A 26,622-nucleotide genomic window follows, 5' to 3' on the forward strand; every position below is an offset into this window, starting at 1 on the left:
TGCTGACACCATTTGTTATTTAAGGCTTTGAGTGCTTTCTGTATTCTTGCGGCATCTGTACTTGTGTTTTTATTTTTCCAATCCTGCCGCTGTTGCATTGCACTTTTAACTGAAACCACTGCATCTTATAATGCTGTTAGTACATTAACTGTTGGCATACTGAATGATACTTGCAGCTCTCAGTAAATGTCACTGTGTACAGGAAACTTTGTTATATCCGGCACCGACGGGACCGAGCTGTTGCCGATCTATCAAAACTGCCGGACATACAAAGTTAATGTTGAAGCATATGGAGGTTTTCATCTCCGTATCTGACAACAAACACTGTTGCTTAGCAACAGCTTGTAAACACTCGGCCCGTACTTTGGAAGCATCTCTGTAGCTTAGCAACAGCTTCAGAGAGACTTTCCAGAGCCCAACTGTTGAAAACAAAGCCACGAGAAGAAGAAAAACCTAACAAAACGGCTCCTGATTTCTGCCGGTAGATCGAGGTTTCCGGACATACAACCTCCGGATAAACCAAAGTTTCCTGTAATAGGGTCTGTCTATAGTGGGGAGACAAAAAATTGAAAAAGGCCCTATTCACTTACGGACTGAATCTGTTTTAATGAAACGAATTCACATTTACCATGAAACATGAGTTACGTTTTTCCCCATTGATTAACTGATGCTGATCAGTGGAAAGTGTGACATCTATCAGTTGGATTCATATGCCTCAGACATATGCACTTAATCGTCATAGAACTTTCACTCCAGAAGGAGGTCGTTTGACCCACTGCATTCCGATGCTACCTCCACATCATTTAGTCTAATCCCACTGTCATCCTCTTTCCCTCTACCCTTCAATACAAGTCTTTTATCTAATTAGGTGCCTGCCGTTGCTCGTTGGTAGCACTCTCACCTCTGAGCCAGAGCGTTGTGGGTTCAAGTCCCACTCCAGAGATTTGAACACAAAATCTAGGCTGACACTCCAGTGCACTGTCGGAGGTGCCGTCTTTTGGATGAGACGTTAAACCGAGGCCCCGCCCGCCCCCTCAGGTAGACGTAAAGGATCCCACGGCACGATTTCGAAGAAGAGCAGGGGAGATATCCCTGGCGTGCTGGCCAATATTTATCCCTCAAACAACATTAAAAAACAGATTATCCGGTCATTATCACATTGCTGGTTGTGGGAGCTTGCTGTGCACAAATTGGCTGCCGCATTTCCTACATTACGACTGTGACTACACTTCAAAAAGTTCTTCATTGGCTGTAAAGCGCTTTGGGACATCCAGTGGTCGTGAAAGGCGCTATAGAAATGTAAGTCTTTAAATATCTTGATTGACTTAGTAGTCACTTGTGGCAATGCATTTCATTCTAATAATCCTTTGCATGAAAATAATTTCTCACACCAACCCCCCCACCCCCCTTTATGCTTCTAGTATTAATTCAAAATTTGATCTCACTCTGCATACTAATTGAATTTCTTAATTTCACTTTATAAAAGCATCCATTCCAGTTTAACGGCAGGAAACGGTCCACTCAAAATCACAGAAAGAAAGAACTCGCCTATATCATGGTCTCGGGAAATCCCAGCGCACGTCTAATGAATTACCTTTTTTAAATCAGTCACTGTTGTTTTGTTGTCAAACGTGGCAGCCAGTTTGCACATAGCAAGGTCCTACAAACCAAATCAGATGGACATAAGTGTAAGAGATCACATTATAGAAATAATTGCCTTTTGCCATAGGTTTAGTGACAGTTTGGCAAGGTTTTTAGATCCATCACGTTCTTAACACTAAATAAAACAAATCAGTAAGTTCTTTAAGAAGTGGAAAACTTATTAATTCTCTATCATTATCATGCACCATAATGATGAGCATTAACATTCATAAGTACAGTGGAGTACAACAGTAAAGAGCCAAGGCAATAACTAGGCCACAGTTCGAGTACTATATGCACTTTTGGGCAGTCCATTATAGAAGGGACATTAAAGCCATAGAGCGCATACAATGCAGATTCACCAGGATAATGCCAGGGAAACAATGGTTATGAACAGAGATGAAATACTGGGACTGTTTCCATTGGAGCAGAGAAGGCTAAGAGGAGATTTAATAGAGGTTTTTGAAATTATGAAGGGTATTGATAGGTGAATAGGGATAAACTATTTCCTCTGGTTGGAGAGTCAGTAATGAGCGGTCATCAATTTAACATTGTCTCTAAGAGAGTGCGGTTAGGAGAAATTGTTTTGATGCATGAAGTTGTTTCAGCATGGAATGGTTTGTCATTGGGAGTAGTTGAGGCCAAGACCTGTATCTTTTCAGGGAAAAATGGACAAAGATTTGAAGCAGAGGAATTAAGGAGGCAGAGTAAGGCAATGGAATTATTACATAGTATTTACAGCACAGAAACAAGCTATTTGGCCCAACTGTTCATCACGAGCCTCCTCCCACCCTTCTTCATCTAACCCCATCAACATAACCTTCTATTCCTTTCTCCCTCATGTGCTTATCTAGGTTCCCCTTAAGCGCATCTATGCTAGTCGCTGGTCAACTACTCCTCCTACTAGCTAGTTTCATGTTCTAACCACTCTCTGGGTAAAGAAGTTTCTCCCGAATTCCCTATTGGATTTATTAGTGACTATCTTATATTTATGACCCCTAGTTCTGGTCTGCCCGACAAGTGGAAACATCTTCTCTACGTCTACCCCATCAAACCCTTTCATTATCATAGTGAGCTCAGTCAGGTCACCTCTCAGTCTTTTTTCTAGAGAAAAGAGCCCCAGGCTGTTCAATCTTTCCCAATAGTTATAACCTCTCAGTTCTGGTAGTTTGAGATTGCTCTGGCAAAGACCTGGCACAAACACGATGGGCCAAATGGCCTCCTTCTGTGCTGTAAAATTACATGGTTCTATGAAATGACCATATGTTCTTATTAAGGTTTTATATAGGCTCATCATTACCTCTTGGCTTTTATATTCTGTACATCTTGATATAAGATTGGGAGAAGGGGAAGTGCAACGAGACCTGGGTGTCCTTGTGCACCAGTCGCTGAAGGTAAGCATGCAGGTGCAGCAGGCGGTTAAGAAGGCAAATGGTATGTTGACCTTCATAGCGAGAGGGTTTGAGTACAGGAGCAAGGCTGTCTTGCTGCAGTTGTACAGGGCCTTGGTGAGACCACACCTTGAGTATTGTGTGCAGTTTTGGTCGCCTTATCTGAGGGAGGATGTTCTTGCCATGGAGGGAGTGCAGCGAAGATTCACCAGACTGATACCTGGGATGGCAGGAATGACATAGGAAGAGAGATTGGGTCGATTAGGCTTATATTCACCAGAGTTTAGAAGAATGAGAGGGGATCTCATTGAAACTTATAAAATTCTAACAGGACTAGACAGACTAGATGCAGGAAGGATGTTCCCGATGGCGGGGGAGCCCAGAACCAGGGGTTACAGTCTAAAGATAAGGGGTAAGCCATTTAGGACTGAGATAAGAACGAATTTCTTCACCCAGAGAGTGGTGAACCTGTGGAATTCTCTACCACAGAAAGCAGTTGAGGCCAATTCATTAAATATATTCAAGAAGGAGTTTGATATATTTCTTAAGGCTAAAGGGATCAAGGGATATGGGGAGAAAGCAGGGACAGGGTACTGAATTTGGGTGATCAGCCATGATCTCATTAAATGGCGGAGCAGGCTCGAGGGGCCGAATGGCCTACTCCTGCTCCTATCTTCTATGTTTCTATAACCTAGAATTCTGTTAGCTTTTTTTAATGTCCTCATCAAACTGAGTGCTGCCTTTGATATCCTGTGAACCTGTGCTCCCAAATCTCTTTGCTCTTCCACAGCAGTAAGTCGACTTCCATCCAGAGTGTAATTACTGCTGCCATTCTTTTACCAAAAGAATTAACTATTTCCCCTGTTTTGGTATCATCTGAAAATGTCAATACCACTTCCTCTAGGCCTATATCTAAATCATTGAGGTACACACTGAACACGCACATAATTTGTATTATGTAACTATACTCCACTCACTGTATGTTGCTGGTGAAATAACCCTGTTTTTTTATCGGGTGACTTTGCTGTAGTTTCGGTCATGAGTTCTGTTTGCTATAGTTGGTAGAGACTGAGTAAATAGACTGCTGTAGCGTGCTGTTTAAATGGATTCTGTTTGCTGAGTAAATAGACTTTGTTTGTTATAGGGCTAGACTGTTTGCGGCAAGTCCTGCCGTAAGTCCCGCCCCACCTCTAACTCATTGGCTGACACAGTGGTGTCAGTAGACGCCGTGTGACTTTTGGATTCAGATGCATGAGTGCTACCAACTGAGCCAAGCTGACATGTAACTTTTTTTCTTGTAGTAAACAACCAACTCTGAGAACACTTTACAAGCTGAAGAAGCAGACAGTGTACCACATAATCTTTGAATCAGTCTTTGAATCCGTTTGAAGAATGCCGCAATTTCAAGTCGAACCAGCTGTTTTACTGTAACCCTGCTTAAAACTTCTGCATTTTCTGTTTCATCTCTTGTGGTTCCTTAAATTTCTCATAATTTAACATTTTCATCAATTGGAAATTTACAGATAATCTCCCCTCCCCACTCCTCTCCTGGACTATGGTTTTGATGGCACTGGCAGCACACTCGTACCCCACTCAAGATGCAGCTCGCCGTGTGTGAGCCAAATCAGTTGATGAGTAGACTTCCTGATCGGTGTTATTTTAACACTGGCATTATCTGTTTACAATGAACAGGATAAACAGCAATTGGAGAAATCTAGACTTGAGTTTCGGATCGTAGCAACATCGCAGTCGAGTCAGATCCTGTATTAACTTGATAACCACGTGCATCCCTCACTACATAGCTATCAAGAGGGCGAACTCTGGTTAATTTTCCCTCCCTCTTTAGCCTTGCTGCTTTGGCTAGCTCAGCACAGCTGGGACAGACCTGTTTCTGTCGGGGTCAATCTTCAGACTTGAGTTGCTGGCTGGCAGCACACGTTGGAAGTTCATGCACACACCGTGCACGTTTTTCCAATAATTCACAAGCTTAGGGCCCACCTTTCACTTGTATATTGACCACCCCCCCCCAATTCTACGGCTCCTCCGCCAAAATCGGCTCCAAAGCTGTGGTCGTACTATCCGACTATCTGTCCGACACCCTGTTGAGTGAAACTGAATTCCCTTCTGCTCAACGTTGGCCGTCCCACCAGCACCTACATGCCTCTGGCTGCAGATTCATCAATCAGTCCTCCAATTGCCTGCTCCAGCTAAACTAGACGGTGCTGAATCCTGAGCTGACCTTCTTGTCCTAGATCCAGTGAGTTGCCACTGGGCTTGATTTTTCCAATTTGGGAATGTTTCGCCCTGTTACACCCCCTGCTGCTGATGTCCTTAACTCTACGCCTTCATCGCACTCTGGAATTGATTTCTCAATTGACAACCTTCTTTCCTCCTCACAAGCTCCAGTCAGTCCAGAACTCTTGTGTCCCGAGCCCTGTCTTGCAGAGAGTCCTACGCTACTTTTAAAAGAAAAAAAAGGAAAAACTTGCATTTATATAATGCCTTTAATGACCTCAGAACTTCCTGAGAGCTTTACAGCCAATGAAGTACTTTTTGATGTGTACTCACTGTTGTAATGTGGGAAACGCAGCAGCCGATTTATGCCAATTAGCCCAGTCCTTGTCAAATTTCAGTCCTTGGCTTCCTGTGCACCAGTACGTCATCCTCAAACCCCTCCACCATCTTACTGCACCTTATCTGAACGATCCTTTCCTAATCTGCACCATCCACTGCTCTGACTCTGGCTTTACTGCTCATCCTCTACTCTACCACTGCTAGGTTTTCTTGTAATCACTGACCTTTGGTGCTCTGTCACAAAAAAGTTCACCTTGCTACCTACCTCCCTTGCTATCTCTTGTGCACTCATTTCCCCTTTCCTCCACTGTCTTTCTCACTTCCACTCAGTGTCTCCCCCCCCCCGCCCTGCTCCTCATGGAAGTTGTTGTGACGTGAGCAGGAGGTAGATGATGAAATGAACTCTACTGCCCTGCCCACCTCTGTCCTCCAATTAGTAGCAGAATTTTTTTTCCGTTCCTGACAAGAGAAATAAAGAATCTGAAATAAAAAGACTAACGAAAGAAACCAGGGGGGAGTTGAGGAGACATAGGGCTAGATTTTCAGTTGCTTGCGCCAGCAGTTAGCGCCTTAAGAGAAGTGATTTTCGGGCGCTATTCGTGTAGCGGCCGGGCGCAGCGCAGTTTGCGGCCCGCCCCAAATTAAGTTGCCCGTTAGCGCCGGCGCAAAGTTTAGCGGCCGCCCGGATGCGCGCGCAGAAAATGACGTCACATCCTCGTGCAACGCCCTTTGGCCGCCCCGAATCCAAACTTCAGTCGGACCGCCCCATTCTGCGGCTGGCGTCCAGAGCGTTTGTAAAATGGAACGCAACACACCCAGGGGAGCGCAAATTAAAGGGCACTCCTCCTGCACTATAAACGGCAGTCTGCATGTGTTGTTGTGTCGTCGTCTCCTCCTCCTCCTCCTCCTCATCCTCATCCTCCTCATCCTCCTCCTCATCCTCCTCATCCTCATCCTCATCCTCCTCATCCTCATAAAACACATGCACCCTTCCCCTTTAAGAGCTCACTGGCACCAGAGTGTCTGCCGTGCGCTGCGCCCGAGCTCGGGCGCTGCGCTCTGCACCGCCGGCTTAGCGCCTAAAGATAGTAGTGGAACGCCTCTTTTAGCGCTCCACCAACCTCTTAGGGCGAAGCCACTGAATTTCCGGCAACGGGGCGCTACTTTGGGGCGGGCGCTAACTTCGAGCGGGCGCTAAGGTTAGCGCCCCAAAACTGTCTATACTGAAAATCTAGCCCATAGTTTTTAACACAGCGAGTTGTTACGACCTGGAATGCACTGCCTGGAAGGATGGTGGAAGCAGATTCAACAATAACTTTGAAAAAGAGAATTGAATATATGCTTGAAGAGGATAAAATTCCAGGACTATGGGGAAAGAGCAGGGGAGTGGGACTAATTGGACAGAGCTTACCAAGAGCCGGCACTGGCATGATGGGCTGAATGACCTCATTCTGTGTTTTAAGGTTTTATGGTTTTCTACTACAACTCCAATGGTGGAGTCTGTAACCCCGAATTCCCAGTCAGAAGGCCTGAATTCAAGCCCCAGGCTTGACGGCCTTTAAACCCTGATTTTGCTCCCTTAACTCTTGAGCTTCATCAGCGGACCGCTAGAGGTGACACCCCACAGTGTTGGCGCTTCAGTTGAGACGTACAGCCACATATAAAGGGGGTGGGAGCGAGGGGAATAAGGGGCAATTCCAAGATCTGGAACATAAAACACACGTCAAAAACATTAGAGAGGGACGGTTCCCCCCACCCCCACCCCTGCTCCGTCATCATCCCACTCAGTAGTTGCACCTGTCTCTTGGCAGGAAACTTGGCCGTTTATATTTTCCCCTTTTCTAACCCTGTGGATGCTGGAGCTGATTATAGGGCTGTTTAAAAAATGATCCTTTTATTCGTAAATATTACGTTGTATTATTGTGTTATGCCTCTCATTTGTGGAGGTCTCAAAGTTGGTTTTGTGTGTTTTTTTATCCTCACAGGTATGCAGGAGAGATATTGGATGAAGATATGTACCAAGGCAGGAACCTGGTCAATAATCGCTCTTTGCAGGCATTGGTAGCAGGGCTGAAAGCTTACAGCACCTGGGAAAATCTAGCCTGTTTGCAAGATTGTAGAGAGTGCACTGGCGGCATGGTGAGTAAATCGTATGGAAACTATTCCTTTCAAAGTGTGCTAAAAGGACATGGTCAGCTCTTGAAACCCGAACTGAGGAAAGTACTTTTCAGCACTAGAACATCTCTTATACGGTGTCTGTAGTCCAGAAACTTGAGCACAAAATCTAGGCTTTGACACTTTAGTGCAGTACTGAGGGAGTGCTGCATTGATGGTGGTGTCATCTTTCGGGTGAAATGTTAATCCGTGGCTCTGTCTGCCCTTTTTTGGTGGGCATAAAAGATCCCATGGCACAATTTCGAAGAAGAGCAGGGGAGTTATCCCCGGTGTCCTGGTCAATGTTCCCTCTAATTTTTCTTTGTACTGAGCGGGCCATAAACTCCTTTAAGTGCGACCTTTTCGTCCGTGGGCAAATTTCACAACAACAACTTTTACAACAGCAACCTCTTAAAAGCATATATACAGTAATGCCATATTGCCACCCCACCATCTCAAATCATGAGACAGTTAGAAAAGGTTCGATACAGGTTTAACATAACTTCTCTGCTTTTGAATTCTATTCCTCTAGAAATGAACCCCAGTGTTTTATTTGCAATTTTACGGCTTTTTTAACCTGCGTTGCTACTTTTAATGATTTGTGAAGCTATACCCCAAGATCTCTTTGCACCTTTACCCCATTTAGATTCTTATTTTCCAAGGAGTACGTGGCCTCCTTATTCCTCCTACCAAAATGCACCACCTCACACTCATCTATATTGAAATTTATTTGTCATTTACATGACCATTCTGCGTTTGTTTATGGTAGAATTAATTAAAATTTTTAGTTTGTCATAGAGTTATACAGCACAGAAAGAGGACCTTCGGCCCATCGTGTCCGCGCCAGCCATCAAGCCCTATCTATTCTAATCCCATTTTCCAGCACTTGGTCCGTAGCCTTGTATGCTATGGCGTTTCAAGTGCTCATCTAAATGCTTCTTGAATGTTGTGAGGGTTCCTGCCTCTACCACCCTTTCAGGCAGTGAGTTCCAGATTCCAACCACCCTCTGGGTGAAAAGCTTTTCCTCAAATCCCCTCTAAACCCCCTGCCCCTTACCTTGAAACTATGCCCCCTGGTTATTGACCCCTCTACTAAGGGGAAAAGTTCCTTTCTATCTACCCTATCTGTGTCCCTCATAATTTTGTACACCTCAGTCTTCTCTGCTCTAAGGAAAACAACCCCAGCCTGTCCAGCCTCTCTTCATAGCTGAAGCGCTCCAGCCCCTCCCCATCACCTCACCCCCTCCCCATCACCTCAAACGGTTATTTTTTTTAAAAATTACTTGTCAGAAATGACTGGGATATAAAAGAACTGCATAATAATGCATTAACACTTCAGAAACGTCACTCAGTTACATGATTATGCATCGACAATCCAAAAGCCCAAGGTTGAGCTGAAAGAGGCATAACTATTTGTGCAATTTGTATTAATTTTAAAGTTTTCAACGTGTTAGCCCATCCCTCATGTCACTATAGCAGTGGCTGCACAAGCAGCAGGAGCAGCGGCTTTCCTATGGCGCTGACGTGCTGTACGTCCACATAAGTAATTAGAATATTAATCACAATGCAACCAGACAACCAACAAATATAAAGGCCTAGAAATTCGGTGGGCTGCGCCACCAGTTAGCACCTAAAGAGGGCCCTTAGTGGTTTTAGTGCCACTGGCCACGCCTCCCGCGAAATTTAGCAAGGCGCTAATGGCGGCGTTAGCCTGTAGCGCTGCGCCGCCACCAATGACGTCATCAGTGTGCGCAGCACCCCGCTACCGCCCGATCGCGATATTTGGTCGCGCCCCCCGCTGTAACGATTGCACCGGTTCAGGGGGGCCTACCTGTGGCGGTAGTGGCGCTAATTAAAGGGAGCTGCGGGGCGGCCTTTTTTTTTTGCTGGCCGCTTGCCAGCACCTCCTCGCGCCACCATCCCCCGCCTCCTGAGCCCCTCCCCCCCCCCCCCCCCCCCCCCCCCCCGGGCAGTGCCGGCTGTGTCCAAGAGCCGGCCACTTCTCCTCAGTGCCGGGCTCTTTTGCCGGCACTCGCAATCTCAGATCGCGCTGGTGCGGCGTTAGCCTGTAGCGCTGCGATATTCAGTATCAGCGCCCCAAGACGGACGTGGGGTGCCTCAAGCAGCGCCCCGCTTCCGTTTGGGGCGAGACTTCCACTGAATCTTTAGCCCAAAGTGTTGTAGTTCTTTAGTTCACAGTATTAAAAGAATTGAACAATTGAACAAGAACGGGTATCCGTATTTTCAACTTCAATCTCTCCATTAATAAACATTGTCTTCTTGAACCAGCACGCCCCCATGTAACATGTCAGAAATGCAGCACTTATTCACAAGTGCAGAAAAACACAGACACAATTTGCGTACCGTATTAAAAGCAAAGAGCAGAAAAGCTATGATTTAACAGAAATAAACATTCATCTTTCTTCCAGGACAGGAGAACAATTAGACTGACTTGGAAACGTTTGCTAATATGATGACGTAAAGATGTTAATTTATGAATTTCGCTTCTAATATTTTTCTCAAACATTCTCCACATATTAATCCCTGCTTTTATCACGAAAAGTGTTGAATTATTTTACGTACTTCGCAATTAAATAGTGGGAAACAAACTTCATTGCACTCTCAATTTTAATCTCCTATTTCAAACATTTATACCAAATTGAAATTGTACATTATCTGTATTTTTCTCAATAAACAAATAGTGGTTTCTTCTAAATTACGTTCCTGCAATTTTTATCATTACTTAATTCTTGTTACTATTAACACCGCACTAAACGCTTAAGAGGAAATCTATATTTACATCATTCCTGGGACTTGTTCGGACTATAGAACGACAGACAATATAAAATGGTTTGTGTTTTTCCCTTTTTGGTTCTCTACCTAAAAGTCTTAATGATATTTTAAAAAGTAAATAAAAAGTAATATGTAACTCCTCCCCTGCCCTCCCCCTCCTCAACAGCATGGTTGCATGTTGGTGTAAAGCTACTCACTTCCGTCGATCATTCAAATCAAATGTGAGAAATTTCAATTTTAAAACGTTTTAAGCAATCAGAGCCTCTTTAAAGCATTTGGACTTCAAGACCTGGTTGGAACTTGTTAGATGAGGGGAAATTGATTTTGCTTGTTTCTTCAGAATCGAAACTTGGGGGGGGGGGGGGGGTAAAGTGTTTTCAACACTCCATTTTTTGTGAAAAGTTCATTAAAAATCTTTAAATCTTTCAAGTCTCATTGCGCTTTGACAGAAGAAGTTGCTCCAAGTTTTTTCTTTCCCTCTTCAATGCTGTCGTTAACATACAACTAAAAATAATAAAATAAACTCTTAATCCAACGGAGCTCCAATGAGAAAGTGAATAAAGTGGTTAAACTTCCTAAGAAGGCGGTCAGGTTATCTATCCCCAGCCTGGTGATGAGTTGGGATCAGTTTTGGAGAAGTTGTTTCCTCTTTTCTGCTGCCGTTCCCTCCATCTCTCACAGACTCTGAGGTACAAACTTTTCCCCCTCTTTCGTAACATGATTAAATAACCCTGATAAACTCTTTCAAAAATGGCAAAACTTAACTGGAACTTACCGCAGGACATTCAACATCACTTTCCCCTATTTTTTTTCGGCTTTAAACAATTTTCTGAATTTTAAAAAATGTCACCGTGGGCCTAAAAATTGCGCTAGCCTCCTTCCAGCGGCCATTGTACAAGTGCTGCGCCTCCATCTGTGTTGTTTCAAAGTGCGGCCGTTGCTCAGTCCCCGCGAACGGACTACACACACCCGCCTGGACCCTCGCCCTTCTCGCTCTCTCTCTCGCTGTCCCTCTCTCTCTGTCCCTGTCCCTGTCTCTCTCTCTCTCTCCGTCCCTGTCTCTCTCTCCCTCTCTCTCGCTGTCCCTCTCGCTCTCTCCCTGTCCCTCTCTCTCTCCCTGTCCCTCTCTCTCCCTGTCCCTCTCTCTCTCTCCCTGTCCCTCTCTCTCCCTGCCCCTGTCTCTCTCTCCCTCTCTCTCTCTCCGTCTCTCTCTCCCTGTCTCTCCCTGTCCCTGCCTCTGTGTCCCTGTCTCTCTCCCTGTCTCTCTCTCTCTCTCTCCCTGTCCCCCTCTCCCTGTCTCTCTCTCCCTGTCTCTCTCTCTCTCTCTCCCTGTCCCTCTCTCTCTCTCCCTGTCTCTCTCTCTCTCTCCCTGTCCCTCTCTCTCTCTCCCTGTCTCTCTCTCCCTGTCCCGCTCTCTCTCTCCCTGTCCCTCTCTCTCTCTCCCTGTCCCTCTCTCTCTCTCCCTGTCCCTCTCTCTCTCTCTCTGTCCCTGTCTGTTAGATCCGTGTGTTAATGGAGACACGGAATGCAGGAGTTGATTTAACAAGTGTTTACTGAACAAAGTCTGGAGGTGAACTAACTACACAAGACGCTACACAGGCTTATATACCCGAGTGGTCACTACTGGTACTACAGTATACAGGGGCTTCAAAAACGTAGTTCCTCTTAAAGGTACATACACTACAATTCCTCCCCTTTTAGACAAATAGTACATAACATTTTAAGTAATCATTAAATAACATTTTTACAAGAACAATAATATACACATTTGCTGAAGTTAATCAATTACAAATTCAGTCTCTCTGGAGGCTTCCTGACTCGGTCCGGATAACGCCTCGGTGGTGTAGTAGGTTCTTTTGGCAAGGTCGATTCGGCTTCAATGCCAGTGTCGGGTTCATCTGGTTCCAGTATCACCGGATCGGAGGTAGATACTATGGGTATCTCTGCTTCATCACTAGGCGTATAGAGTTGTGGTGTAGGTTGTCCTTTTTCGGATGACTCTATGATCTGGTCAGCATGGCACCTTATTATGCTTTCTCCAATGTCCACGGTATACATCAGCGGTCCTAGTCGTGTGCAAATAGTTCCAGGCTGCCATTTCTCGGTACGGTGGTCCCGGACCAAAACTGGTTGACCTATCTGGAAGGTTCTAGTTGGCCTTTCATTCATGCTTTGAAATTGCCGGTTCTCTACGTCCCTTCTGACGTTTGGCTTGACCAAATCCAGCCAGCATCTTAGGCTTCTATTGAAAAACATCATGGCGGGGGTTTGGTTTGTAACCACATGTGTTGCATTCCTGTACGCAAACAAGAAGTTATCTACCTTATATTGTAGATTTATGTCTTCATTACCCATGGCCTTTATGGCCTTCTTGAAGGTCTGGACAAACCTTTCAGCCAATCCATTGGTGGCGGGGATGGTATGGGGCGGACGTGTAGTGCTTAACCCCATTGTTTTTTAAGAACTTCCTGAATTCTTCGGATACAAATTGCGGTCCATTATCAGAACAGATCTGCTCAGGCAGCCCATTCCTGGCGAATATGGTCCTTAATACTGTGATGGTTTTTTCCGTGGTGGTGGAGGACATCTTTATTACCTCCGGCCACTTGGAGTGTGCATCCACCGCGATTAAGAACATTGAGTCCATAAATGGACCAGCAAAGTCGATATGTACCCTTTGCCAGGGAGATGTGGGCCACTCCCATGGATGTAGAGGGGCTTGTGGTGGGGCGTTTTGGACCTTCTGGCATCCTAGACAGCTCTTGGTCATTTCTTTCATGTCTCCATCGATACCTGGCCACCACACAAACGCTCTGGCTAAGTTCTTCATTTTCACTCCACCCAGATGCCCCTCATGAAGCTCCTTTAGCACTCTATCCTTGAGTTTGGGTGGAATCACCACTCTGGATCCACACATCAAGGTTCCTCGGCACACTGACAGCTGTTCTCTTCTTTGCGAGAATGCTGGCAACAGTGGTTCGCCATGTGCTGGCCATCCCTTCACCGTTAAATCGTAGACTCGTGAGAGAGTCGGGTCATTTCGCGTTTCCTTTTCAATGGTAGAATTTGTCACCGGTAGACATTCCACTATGGTCGAGTGGAACATCTCCACTGGGTCCACTGTAGGCGCCTCTTCCACCGTTGGCAACGGTAGGCGCGATAACCCGTCAGCATTTCCATGCTGTTTTGTTCCTTTGTATTCTATGTCATATTGGTGTGCCCCTAGAAAAAGGGACCACCTCTGTAGCCTTTGCGCTGTCATAATGGGAACGCCCTTTTTAGGGTTGAATATGGAGACGAGGGCTTGATGGTCAGTCAACAAGGTAAATTTTTGTCTGTGTAGGTAATGGTTGAATTTCTTCACCCCCCATACCAGGCTGAGTGCCTCCCTGTTGATCTGGGCATAGTTACGCTCAGCTGAGTTCAATGAGCATGACGCAAAAGCTATCGGCCGCTCCGAGCCATCAGGGAATCTATGCGATAATACCGCTCCCACGCCGTAAGGGGATGCATCGCACGCCAGTCTGATTGGCAGTGATGGGTTGTAATGAGCCAACACTTCCCTGGACGTGATCAAGCCTTTGCATTTATGGAAGGCACGTTTACAGTCTTCGCTCCATTTCCAAACTACTCCCGTTTGTAGCAGTGCGTTAAGAGGGTGCAGAACCGTCGACAAGTTTGGTAAAAATTTATGATAGTAATTTACTAATCCCAGGAACGACCTTAATTGTGAGACATTTTCAGGCGCTGGGGCCTTTACGACCGCTTCAATTTTTTCAGGTGACTTATGCAACCCTTCTTCGTTAATGACATGGCCACAATATGATATTTGTTTCTGGAAAAATTCGCACTTGGGGCGATTTGCTCGTAGGCCCCGTTCTCTCAGCCTCGTGAGCACCTGCTCCAAGTTGGCAAGGTGCTCGTTGTCATTTTCTCCTGTTACAAGGATGTCGTCTAGGTAGCATTGAGTCCCCGGAATCCCTTGCAGGACTTGCTCCATAGCTCTTTGCCAGATAGCCGGAGCTGATGCCACTCCGAAAACCAGTCAATTTTACTGGTACAGACCTTTGTGTGTGTTTATCGTGAGATACTTTTTAGAGGCCTCCTCAACCTCCATCTGTAGATATGCCTGTGCTAAGTCAATTTTGGTAAACGTTTCCCTCCGGATAGTGAGGTGAAAATATCTTATATCCTCGGAAGAGGATGCTGTACCGTGTGAAGAACCGGGTTTACAGTCACCTTGAAGTTCCCACAGATGCGAACTTTTCTCTGTTCTTCAGATTTATCATTATTCAATGTTTTCTTCATGACCGGGACGATGGGTGTTGTCCACTCGCTCCAATCTACCTTGGATAACACGCCTGCTTTTTCCAAATTCTCCAGCTCTGCCTCGACGGCTGGACGAATTGCGTATGGCACCAGCCTTGCCTTAAAAAACTTGGGAATTGCCGCATCTTCCACTTTTATTGAGGCGGTGGCGCCTTTCAGGGTTCCTAGTTCCTGTTGAAACACTTCTTTGGCGTTAGCCAAGATTTCTTTTAATCGTCCAGGTATGACGTCATCATCGTTTTTTTTCTTACTGGTGACCGTCAGCGCCTGAATGGAGTGCCAGTCTAAACGTATCTTTCTGATCCATTCACGTCCCAACAACGGTGGACCACCATCTTGCAGAACGTATAAATACAACTTCTGTATTTCCTTGCCGTTGTATACAACAGGCACCCTTATTTTCCCTCTGGGGTATACTTTCTGCCCCGTATATGTCTTCAAGATAATGGATGTGTCTTTCAAAGGTATATGCGGAAATAGCCACTCGTAATCCCGTCGACTCATGACGGTCAGAGCTGATCCTGTATCTAGCTCCATTTTGACTGGGGACCCCGCTATCGTGAGGGTAACCCAAATGGTCTGGTAATCTTCTTTGGCAATTACATTATGTAATTTGAGACAGCTTAGTCTCTTTCCGGAGTCGCTATTGCTCTTCTGGTCTTCGGAGCTACTGTCCGTCATCATTTGTACCTTTCTGTACTTTTCGTTATTGACCTTTTTACTGTCAGCGGATTTCTTTCCAGATCTGCATACACGTGCAATGTGTCCCATCTTTCCGCATTGCCTGCATGCTTTGTCCTTGAACCAGCAGTCCTTCTGGTCATGGGTGGATCTGCTGCAGCGATAACATCTCTCGAAACCCTGTGTCATTTCATGGGTGCCGAAGTCCTGTGGCTTTTGCTGTATCTCTGCAGCTCCTCTTGCTGCTGCTTCGTATGATACAGCCACACTGAAAGCCTTGTCCAGTGTCAAATCTTTCTCAGAAAGTAGTCTTTTCTGTGTTCCTTCGCATAGGAGACCGCAGACGAATTTGTCTCATAGAGAATCTGCCAGTCCTGCCCCGAATTGGCTTTCGTAATTCGGTGAGGTAATCAGCGTTACTTTCATTCTTGTGCTGATTCCTCCTGAAGAATTTGAATCGTTCCGCTATCAGCAGCGGTGTTGGGTTTAAGTGCTCCTGTAAGGTGTCAACAATCTCCTTAAAATTCTTGTCCATCGGTTTGGCTGGAGTGATCAAGTTTCGTAACAGCCCGTATGTCCTTGCGCCCATCAGATTTAGAAGTACCGATGCCTTTTTATCATCCGCTACTTCATTCGCCTTGCAATATACCTCCACTCTTTCCACATATGTGGTCCAATCTTCTATATCACTATCGAAAGCAGTAATATTGCCAGTCTTCGGCATCTTGAAAATCTAAAATGGCGCTTCCCGCGCTTTTCCTCCGTCCCCGATGGATCAAAATGGCGCCTCCCGCGCTTTTCTTTCTTCCCCGTCGAGTTAAGATGGCGCCTCCCGCGCTTTCCCGCCGCTGCTGCCAACGCTGTTCTCCGCAGTTCCCATTGCGACCTGCAGCTTTTCGCGGTATTTCTATTTTTTTTTATATATATCGCTTCAATAGTTTCTCCGTTACTTGGAGAACCGTTCCCGTCGTGGAGCGGACCCTCTGGGACTTTCCCCTCCCTCTGCTCGGTCCGAACGCCGCCCTGCTTTGCAGCACCGGCTGCGCCCTGAGTGCTCCACCCTCTCTCTTTGCTTCTGCTTCCCGACTCGCTGCCCGGCCCCGTTGCAGAGCCACCCGATCGAGCTCTAGCCCGCCGCAGCCCAGGAAGGATCAGTGCACCACCTGCCACCAGCCCGTTTAGCTGGTGAAACCACAGTTTTTTTTTTCTTGCTTCTGGCTTCGACCTTCGTCTGAGGAATCGATCCCCTTGAGGTGCTGCCGAATTGCAGGTAAGTTCGTTTCTAACTCGTCGCCACTGTTAGATCCGTGTGTTAATGGAGACACGGAATGCAGGAGTTGATTTAACAAGTGTTTACTGAACAAAGTCTGGAGGTGAACTAACTGCACAAGACGCTACACAGGCTTATATACCCGAGTGGTCACTACTGGTACTACAGTATACAGGGGCTTCAAAAACATAGTTCCTCTTAAAGGTACATACACTACACTGTCTCTCTGTCCCTGTCCCTCTCTCTCTCCCTGTCCCTCTCTCTCTCTCCCTGTCCCTCTCTCTCCCTGTCCCTCTCTCTCCCTGTCCCTCTCTCTCTCTCTCCCTGTCCCTCTCTCTCTCTCCCTGTCCCTCTCTCTCTCTCTCCCTGTCCCTCTCTCTCTCTCCCTGTCCCTCTCTCTCTCTCCCTGTCCCTGTCTCTCTCTCCCTGTCCCTCTCTCTCTCTCCCTGTCCCTCTCTCTCTCCCTGTCCCTCTCGCTCTCTCCCTGTCACTCTCTCTCTCTCTCTCTCTGTCCCTCTCTCTCCCCCTGTCCCTCTCTCTCTCCCCCTGTCCCTCTCTCTCCCTGTCCCTCTCTCTCTCTCCCTGTCACTCTCTCTCTCTCCCTGTCACTCTCTCTCTCTCTCTCTCTGTCCCTCTCTCTCCCCCTGTCCCTCTCTCTCTCCCCCTGTCCCTCTCTCTCCCTGTCCCTCTCTCTCTCCCCCTGTCCCTCTCTCTCTCCCCCTGTCCCTCTCTCTCTCTCTCCCTGTCCCTGTCTCTCTCTCTCTCCATGTCTCTCTCTCTCTTTGTTTCGCTGTCTCTCTCTGCAAAGAACGTCAGAGCAAAATGAGAAGCAGTGTCAATTTAGGAGAGAGCTTTCCTCCCATTTAAAAAAAAATTTGTAATCCTGTCAATGTTGAAAAATGAGCAGATTTATTTCCCTCTTAGGGGAAATGCTTCTTGACAATGCATTCCCATTTGTGTTCATGTGATAATGAAGGTGTCCATATTAGACAGCAGCTCCACTAACCTGTTCGCAATTAATTGAATGCCCTTAGTGTCCCAGCTCAGTGTAACCCGGAGTGATAACTGCCTGCAGGATTTAGAAGGGACGATTAAATGAGGCCCTGTTGGTGGATGTTAAACTTTTTTTTTACCGCTATTGTAAGAAGCACAGGGAATCTCTCTCCCCCAGTCCCTCTCTCCCCCATCTCTTTTCCTCTCCTCCAGTCTCTCTCTCTCCCCCAGTCTCTCTCTCTCTCTCTCCAGTCTCTCTCTCTCCAGTCTCTCTCTCCCCCCCCAAGTCTTTCTCTCTCCCTCCCTACCCTAGTCTCTATCTCCCCTGTCTCTCTCTCTCTCCCCAGTCTCTGTCTCTCTCTCTCTCTCCCTCCCTCAGTCTCTCTCAAAATCAAATCAAATCAAATCAACTTTTATTGTCATTGTTAGTGCACAAGTGCAGTGCAACGAAATGTAGGCTTGCGGCTCCTGAGAGTGTACATTTAGATTAAGACATTTAAACATTCAACATACATTTGGCTTGTAATACATTAACATAATGGGGAATGTAGCCGGGCAAGTGGTGGAAGTGTCAGTAGGGGAGCATTTTGGCGACAGTGACCATAATTCGGTGAGATTTAAGGTGGTCATGGAAAAAGACAAAGACGGCCCGGAAATAAGGGTTCTAAATTGGGGGAAGGCCGATTTTAATATGATAAGGCAGGATCTGGCCAAAGTGGACTGGGAGCAGCTGCTTATAGGAAAATCCACATCAAAACAGTGGGAGACTTTCAGAAGGGAAATAGAGAGAGTACAACGCCAACATGTTCCTGTAAAGGTCAAGGGTGGGACCAACAAGCAAAGGGAACCTTGGATGACAAGGGATATACAAAAATGCATTAGAAATAAAAGGGGGGCTTTTGGCAGTTACAAAAGACTAAAGACGGAGGAAGCCCTAGAGGAGTATAAAAAGTGCAGGGGCATACTTAAAAAAGAAATTAGGAGGGCGAGGAGGGGCCATGAAATAACACTGGCGAGCAAAATAAAGGAAAATCCTAAGATGTTTTATAAGTATATTAAGGGCAAGAGGATAACCAGGGAAAGGGTAGGGCCCATTAGGGACCAAAGTGGCAATCTGTGTGTAGAGCCAGAGGATGTAGGCGGGGTTTTAAATGAATTTTTTGCATCTGTGTTCACTATGGAGAAAGACGATGCAGACATAGAAATCGGGCAAGGGGACTGTGACATACTTGAACATATTAGCATCGAGAGGGAGGAGGTGCTAGCGGTTTTAGCAGGCCAAAAAGTGGATAAATCCCCAGGCCCAGACGAGATGTATCCCAGGCTGCTGTGGGAGGCAAAGGAGGAGATTGCAGGGGCTCTGACACTAATTTTCAGAACCTCTCTGGCCACAGGGGATGTACCAGAGGACTGGAGAACAGCTAACGTAGTACCATTATTCAAGAAGGGTAGCAGGGATAAACCAGGGAATTACAGGCCAGTGAGTCTAACATCTGTGGTGGGGAAATTATTGGAAAAAATTCTGAGGGACAAAATTAATCTCCACTTGGAGAGGCAAGGATTAATCGGGGATAGTCAGCATGGCTTTGTCAAGGGTAAATCATGTCTGACAAATCTGATCGAATTTTTCGAGGGGGTGACTAGGGGGGTGGATGAGGGAAATGCTGTGGATGTGGTTTACATGGACTTCAGTAAAGCTTTTGACAAAGTCCCGCATAGGAGACTGGTTAAGAAGGTAAGAGCCCATGGGATCCAGGGTGCCTTGGCGCGTTGGATCCTAAACTGGCTGAGTGGCAGGAGGCAGAGGGTGATGGTTGAAGGTTGCTTTTGTGACTGGAAGCCTGTGTCCAGTGGGGTACCTCAGGGATCGGTGCTGGGTCCCTTGTTGTTCGTGATCTACATAAATGATTTGGATGAGAATGTAAAAGGTATGATCAGTAAGTTCGCAGATGACACGAAAATTGGTGGGGTGGTAAATTGCGAGGAGGAAAGCCTCCGGCTACAGGACGATATAAACGGGTTGGTCAGATGGGCGGAAAAGTGGCAAATGGAATTTAACCCTGAAAAGTGCGAGGTGATGCATTTTGGATGGACAAATAAGGCAAGGGAATACACAATGAGTGGTAGGACCCTAGGAAGTACAGAGGGTCAGAGGGACCTTGGTGTACATGTACATAGATCCCTGAAGGCAGCGGAGCAGGTAGATAAGGTGGTTAAAAAGGCATATGGGATACTTGCCTTCATTAGCCGAGGCATAGAATATAAGAGCAGGGAGGTTATGATGGAGCTGTACAAAACGCTGGTGAGGCCACAGCTGGAGTACTGTGTGCAGTTCTGGTCGCCTCACTATAGGAAGGATGTGATTGCTTTGGAGAGGGTGCAGAGAAGATTCACCAGGATGTTACCTGGGATGGAGCGCCTCAGCTATGAAGAGAGGCTGGACAGGCTGGGGTTGTTTTCCTTGGAGCAGAGAAGGCTGAGGGGGGACCTGATTGAGGTGTACAAAATGATGAGGGGCATAGATAGGGTAGATAAAGAGGAACTTTTCCCCTTAGTGGGGGGGTCAATAACAAGGGGGCATAGATTCAGGGTAAGGGGCAGGAGATTTAGAGGGGATTTGAGGAGGAACTTTTTCACCCAGAGGGTGGTTGGAATGTGGAACTCAATGCCTGAAAGGGTGGTAGAGGCAGGAACCCTCACAACATTCAAGAAGCATTTGGATGAGCACTTGAAATGCCATTGCATACAAGGCTATGGACCAAATGCTGGAAAATGGGATTAGACTGGACAGGGATGGATGGGCGGCGCAGACACGATGGGCCGAAGGGCCTCTTTCTGTGCTGTAAAACTCTATGACTCTATAAACATAACCATAATAAAGTGCATTGGCAGATGTGCAGGCTTTAGAGTTTATTTGTGGAGTTCAGTAGGATGACAGCCCTGAGAAAGAAGCTGTTCCTAAATCTGGTCGTACGGGTGCGACTGCATCTGTAGTCTCTCTCTCTCCCTCCCTCAGTCTCTCTCTCTCCCCCTCCCTCAGTCTCTCTCTCTCCCCCTCCCTCAGTCTCTCTCTCTCCCTCCCTCAGTCTCTCTCTCTCCCCCTCAGTCTCTCTCTCTCTCCCTCCCTCAGTCTCTCTCTCTCTCCCCCCCTCAGCCTCTTGCTCTCTCTCACTCCCCCCAGTCTCTCTCTCTCTCTCTCCCTCCCCCCTTCCCCCAGTCTCTCTCTCTCTCCCCCACAGTCTCTCTCTCCCTCCTCCCTTCCCCCCAGTCTCTCTCTCTCCCCCTCCCTTTTCGATACCCTCTCCTCTCTCCCGCCAGCAGCGAATCCATTTCTCCCACGGGGCTGAAGAAAATGTGGCCACGCTGCAAGGCCGCAACTGTTGGGTAATGCGCGGCTCAGGGACACCGCGCGCATGCGCAGAAGGCTGCAGGAATGGTGGTGTGGATAATCACAGAGCTCACATTCAGTACCTCAGGACTCAGCGTCAGGCCTGTAGCGGGTTCCAGCGCCCAGGCACCGAAGCCCGCTCTTGCAGGCCTACAGAACGACCCTGTGGGATGCGATTGAAAAGAGCGCCTGCGTGCTCCAGCGGGACTGCGCGGCCTGCAACTCCTGGTGCGCGGCAGACTCGAGGGATCTGCGCAGGGGCGCAGCCTAGGGGGAACAGTTCTTCTGGACAATATTTATCTCTCAACCAACATCACTAAAACAGATTTTCTGGTTACTATCACATTGCTGTTGTGGAACCTTGCTGTGCATAAATTAACTGCGACGTTTCCTACATTACAACAGCGACTACACTTCAAAAGTACTTCATTGGCTGTAAAGCGCTTTGGGACGTCCTGAGGTCGTGAAAGGCGCTGTATAAATACTCGTCGTTCATTCATTCTATCATAGTGCAATAACAATTTTTCACCGGACTGAAGTTTCAGATTGCGTGCTGTTGCTACATCAGTTTTGTTAAGAGAGAACTTTAAGGGATGGGGATGGGGGAAGCATCTGGGAAGGAGTGGTCTAACTGGGAATTCTAACTGGGAAGCAGTTAGAATTGCAGGGAAATAAAGTACAGTCAAGAGATGGGTGGTAATTCATGGCAAGAAAGCAGAAGGTTTTGGAGGGAGTAGTACAAGGAGTACAACCAATGCACCAATGCCTCCCCTCCCCTCAGCAGATCTCCTGTGGCAATGCTAGCAGTGAATGGAGGATTTTATAAGCACTTGGGTGCAATGCCAAATTGTATTATCAGCATTGAGTGTGGCCCTGGGATTTGGGACCAGTGAGGAGAGGGCTCGGGGACTGACAGTACTGCGATTAGGAGTTAGAATCGAGCAGTATTTTGAAGGAGTCTGGAACACTGCGGTGGGGGTGCGGGGGTGGTCCTAAGGTTCTGGGAACACTGGAAAGGGAGGTTCTAAAAATATTGGGGCAGGATCTAGGACCTGGGATCACTAGGCGACAGCTCCTGGGATCATCAACAACAACAACTTGTATTCATATAGTGTTTTTAACTTAGTAAAACTTCCCAATGCACTGCACAGGAGAACTGTAAGACCAAAATTTCACACCGAGCCGAGAAATTAAGGCAGATGACCAAAAGCTTGGTCAAAGAGATAGGTTTTAAGGGGTGTCTTAAATAGGAAAAGAGAGGTAGAGAGGCGGAGAGGTTTAGGGAGGGAATTCCAGAGCTTAGGGCCTAGGCAACAGAAGGCACGGCCACCAAAGGTTGAGCGATTATAATCAGGGATGCTCAAGAGGGCAGAATTAGAGGAGCGCAGATCTCTCGGGGGGTTGTGGGGCTGAAGGAGATTACAGAGATAGGGAGGGGCGAGGCCATGGAGGGATTTGAAAACAAGGATGAGAATTTTCAAATCGAGGCATTGCTTAATCGGGAGCCGATGTAGGTCAGCGAGCACAGGGGCGGATCTGACAGCATTAGGGAGGAGCGCCTCAGCATCTTGGAGCATTGGGCAGTTCCGGGGTCAAGAAGCACTGGAAATGTAGTCAAAGGATTTGTGAGTCCTAGCAGTGGGGGGGGGGGGGGGTCCCAGGATCTGGGAATGGGGAGGGGGCAGTGTAAGTCACTTGAACTGAGGGGCATTTGGAGCAGTTGGCGGGTGGGGGGGTCAGAGTTTGGCTGTATTGAGGTTGCTGGGATTTGGCAGTATCAGGGGGAGCAGGGTCTAATAGCTTTATGAGGGAGGCACCCCTTTCACCAACAAGTTCCCACCCATCAGTCTCTTGCCACAATACATCCGCAGCCCCCTTTCGCACCCTCCGACGCAAATGACCACTTTCCTCACCATTAATCAGTTCTTGTCTTTATGTTCCTACCTCAAATCACTTGCGTGTAAATTTTCTGCTCCTTAAAATGAATGGACAGAAAATCACGGGATGGAGATGCGCAGTTTCCTGATAAACCCGCCCGGTGTTTGCCAGGAGTGCTCTATTAGTGAGTTACACAGTCTTTAATAAATGTAAATCTCCATAAACAAACAAAAATTACCTAACAAAGCTGCGAGGTGAAAATATCCAATCGTAGCTCATGCTTTTGAGACAGGCTGAAAATTTGAATTAACAAATTTAGTGAAGGTATTAAGTGACACAAAAGGCATTCCATTGGTAAATTTTACATGTTCTTGTGAATTTATTTTCTTTTGTTTTGCTTGATACCTTGTTTCCCACATTAGAAATTTCAGTTACTGAGGGAAAAAATACCAGATGAAAATTTTCTCAAAAAGCAGTTTGAATGATTTCATTGGTTCATTAACAAAAGGTGATGGCAAAGGAAATGTTTACATCGTTAGGTAGGATTTTTCCATTGTAAGTGTTTACTGACTGATTTTCAACATTGACATAAAACATGATTCAAGCCTGAAGCCAGAAGTAAGGACTTTAAACTGAGTCCCCCCTTTCTATATTTTCTCTTTCTTACTCTCTACTTATTATCTCTGCTAAATGTTCAACCTTTCGTTTTCTCGGTTACTCTTGTGTTCCTGTTACTCTCCAATCTTTCTTTCTGCATTTTTCCTCTTCTGTTACTCTCTTTATGTGTTTCTGTTTTTCTCGTTTGCATATTGCCGAACGCAAAATCTGCCATGAACCAGTGCAATCGCCCAGAGTTTTAAAAGGTAATTCTTTTTAAAACAAACTTTGCTTTAAAAAATATTCCTTGCTATATTTAAGAGTGGTAACTAGTTGCAGTTTAATTCTTTTCCTTCTTAGGCAGAACCGAAGATGACTTGCTTCCACATTAAAAAATGAGTTCTCAGGCGACTGATGAGTCCAATGCGGGACCTACAGTCTCTGTCACAGGTGGGACAGATGGTGGTTGAAGGGGCGGGTGGGTGGGGTGCTTGGGTTGACGTGCGCTCCTTGCACTGCCTGCGCTTGGCTTCTGCTTGCTCCCTGCGAAGAGACTCGAGGTGTTCGGCGCCTTCCCGGATGCTACTCCTCCACTTTGTGCGGTCTTGGGCCAGGGATTCACAGGCGTCGGTGGGGATGTTACACTTTTTCAAGGAGGCTTTGAGGGTGTCCTTGAAGCGTTTCCTCTGCCCACCTGGGGCTCTCTTGCCGTGTCGGAACTCCGAGTAGAGCGCTTGTTTTGGGAGTCTCGTATCGGGCATGCGGACAATGTGACCCGTCCATCGGAGCTGATCGAGCGTGGTCAAAGCTTCGATGCTGGGGATGTTGGCCTGAGCGAGAACACTGACGTTGGTGCGCCTATCCTGCCAATGGATTTGCAGGATTTTGCGGAGGCAGCGTTGGTGGTACCTCTCCAGTGCTTTGAGGTGCCTGCTGTACATGGTCCATGCCTCTGAGGCATACAGCAGGGCGGTTTAATTATTACAGTTTAATTATTACAGATAAAAATGGGTTTATGACAAAAAATGAGCATTATTAAATCACTGTCACCTGTGTGTAACCTGATTTCAAATGACTGAAAATGACTTCAAAAATATACAGAACCATTTGCTAGTTATATTGGGGTACGGTAGTCAGATTCTCAATAGGTTTTACATTCAAAAGCTTTTAAAACGTTCCTATTGGCGTCCTCGCACCCAAAACAACCAGCTTAATTGTTAGGGCCTCCTCGAAGGCCCGCAAACAGGCGCAATGAGTGGAAACTCGCCATGGTGATTAATTCACCGGGGGGGGGGGGTGGCCAGTTTAGTGGGCAGGGCCAGATTTTAGCCCGATATTTTTTAAACCAGCGCAAAAGATCGCAGAGACCCGAGTTGCGCTGACGCAATTTGCTGTTAAAATTCCACAACCTATTGCACTGGTTTCTCTGCTTTTGACTGAATTACACCATAAAAACCAGCGCAACCGAGCGGAAACTCCAGGCCGGAGACTTTACTGAGCCACATGGTTTGACATTTTTGATGCACTGTATGCTTACTGATGAATATTTGTGAAATACTACTATTTTTGGACATTACAAAATAATTTTATAGGATCAAATGGAAAAAATAAATGAGTTATATTAACTATAAAAGTTAACAATAAATAAATAAAAAGATCTTGTGAGTATTTGTCACAAACTTAAGGAATTTTGGATTCGTATAAGTCTATCATAAAAGAAAGACTTGCATTTATATAGCCTTCGTATAAGTCCTTCGTATTTTGTACAAAATAAAGCCACTATTTATAGAGTAGAGCAGGGCTTCCTAACTATATTCAAACAACCAAGTTTACCAAGTCAATCTTGTTTTTAGGGTTTTTAGAGTATAAACAAGTCTGTCTCTCTCTCTCTCTTCAGCTATGTCCTTTACTCAGCTCATTCTCTGCCCACTCCACCAGCCTGTCTATGTCCTCCTGAAGTTTTTTTTAATTCATTTTTTATGGGATGTGGGCGTCGCTGGCAAGGCCAGCATTTATTGTCCATCCCTAGTTGCCCTTGAGAAGGTGGTGGTGGGCCACCGCCTTGAACCGCTGCAGTCCATGTGGTGAAGGTACTCCCACAGTGCTGTTAGGGAGGGAGTTCCAGGATTTTGACCCAGCGACGGTGGTGTGTGACTTAGAGGGGAACTTGGAGGTGGTGTTCCCATGAGCCTGCTGCCCTTGTCCTACTAAAATGTATCACCGCACTTTTCTGCGTTAAATTTCATCTGCCACGTGCCTATATCTCTGCTAATGTTCAACCTTTCTTGTTCTCTGTTACTCTTGTGTTTCTGTTACTCTCCAACCTTTCTTTCTGCACTTTTCCTCTCTCTTACTCTCTTTCTGTGTTTCTGTTTTTCTCTCTGTTACTCTCCTTGGGTTTTCTGTTACTCTTTGACCTTTTTGTGTTTCTTTCTTTCTGTTACACTCTCGTAGGCGCCGAGGCCAGTTGTAACGGGCATTGTAATTTCAAAAGAACAATGCTATGACAGCCAGCTTATTTAGCTGTAGGTGTCGGAGCCTCCCGCCATTTACACGTCAAGTTTTGCGCACAACTTCTACAGGTCTGCATTTCAAAATCTGACTCCAGATTAAACAGCTGAATTGAAGTTATGTAATGTCAGATCATCTTTAACATCCTCACGCTTCTCTTTCTGTTCTTTCATACCCTCCTACTCTTCCTGTGATTTACTATTTTTCTCTTCTCTAACTTATTTTCGCCCTCCTCCTGCTTTCATCCTTCCTCGGAGCGGAGCTGCCACTTTGAGCCAGGTTCAGTCACGCAATGCGAGCCTTGTGCCAGATTTCCTTTTAGCCGGGAGTAGATAATTGGATATGCAATGAAAAAGATATGCAGTGGCTGTCTGGGACATCAGGAGACGGCACACTGCAACATGTTTCTCTGAAGTTGCTCC

The 26,622-nt window shown here is 46.4% G+C and overlaps 1 protein-coding gene across 1 annotated transcript in view; it reads left to right on the forward strand.

Moving 5' to 3' along the window:
- Positions 1–26,622, forward strand: part of acoxl (acyl-CoA oxidase-like) — a 348,406-nt gene that overhangs the window by 208,577 nt on the left and 113,207 nt on the right. The window contains exon 12 of the mRNA XM_085997863.1: positions 7,592–7,745. Within this exon, the coding sequence (XP_085853989.1) occupies positions 7,592–7,745 (154 nt within the window). The remainder of the gene's footprint in view (positions 1–7,591; positions 7,746–26,622) is intronic.

Source organism: Somniosus microcephalus, chromosome 9 (genome assembly GCF_052327205.1).
Source record: "Somniosus microcephalus isolate GS21.2 chromosome 9, FLI_Smic_1.0, whole genome shotgun sequence".
NCBI lineage: Eukaryota > Metazoa > Chordata > Chondrichthyes > Squaliformes > Somniosidae > Somniosus > Somniosus microcephalus.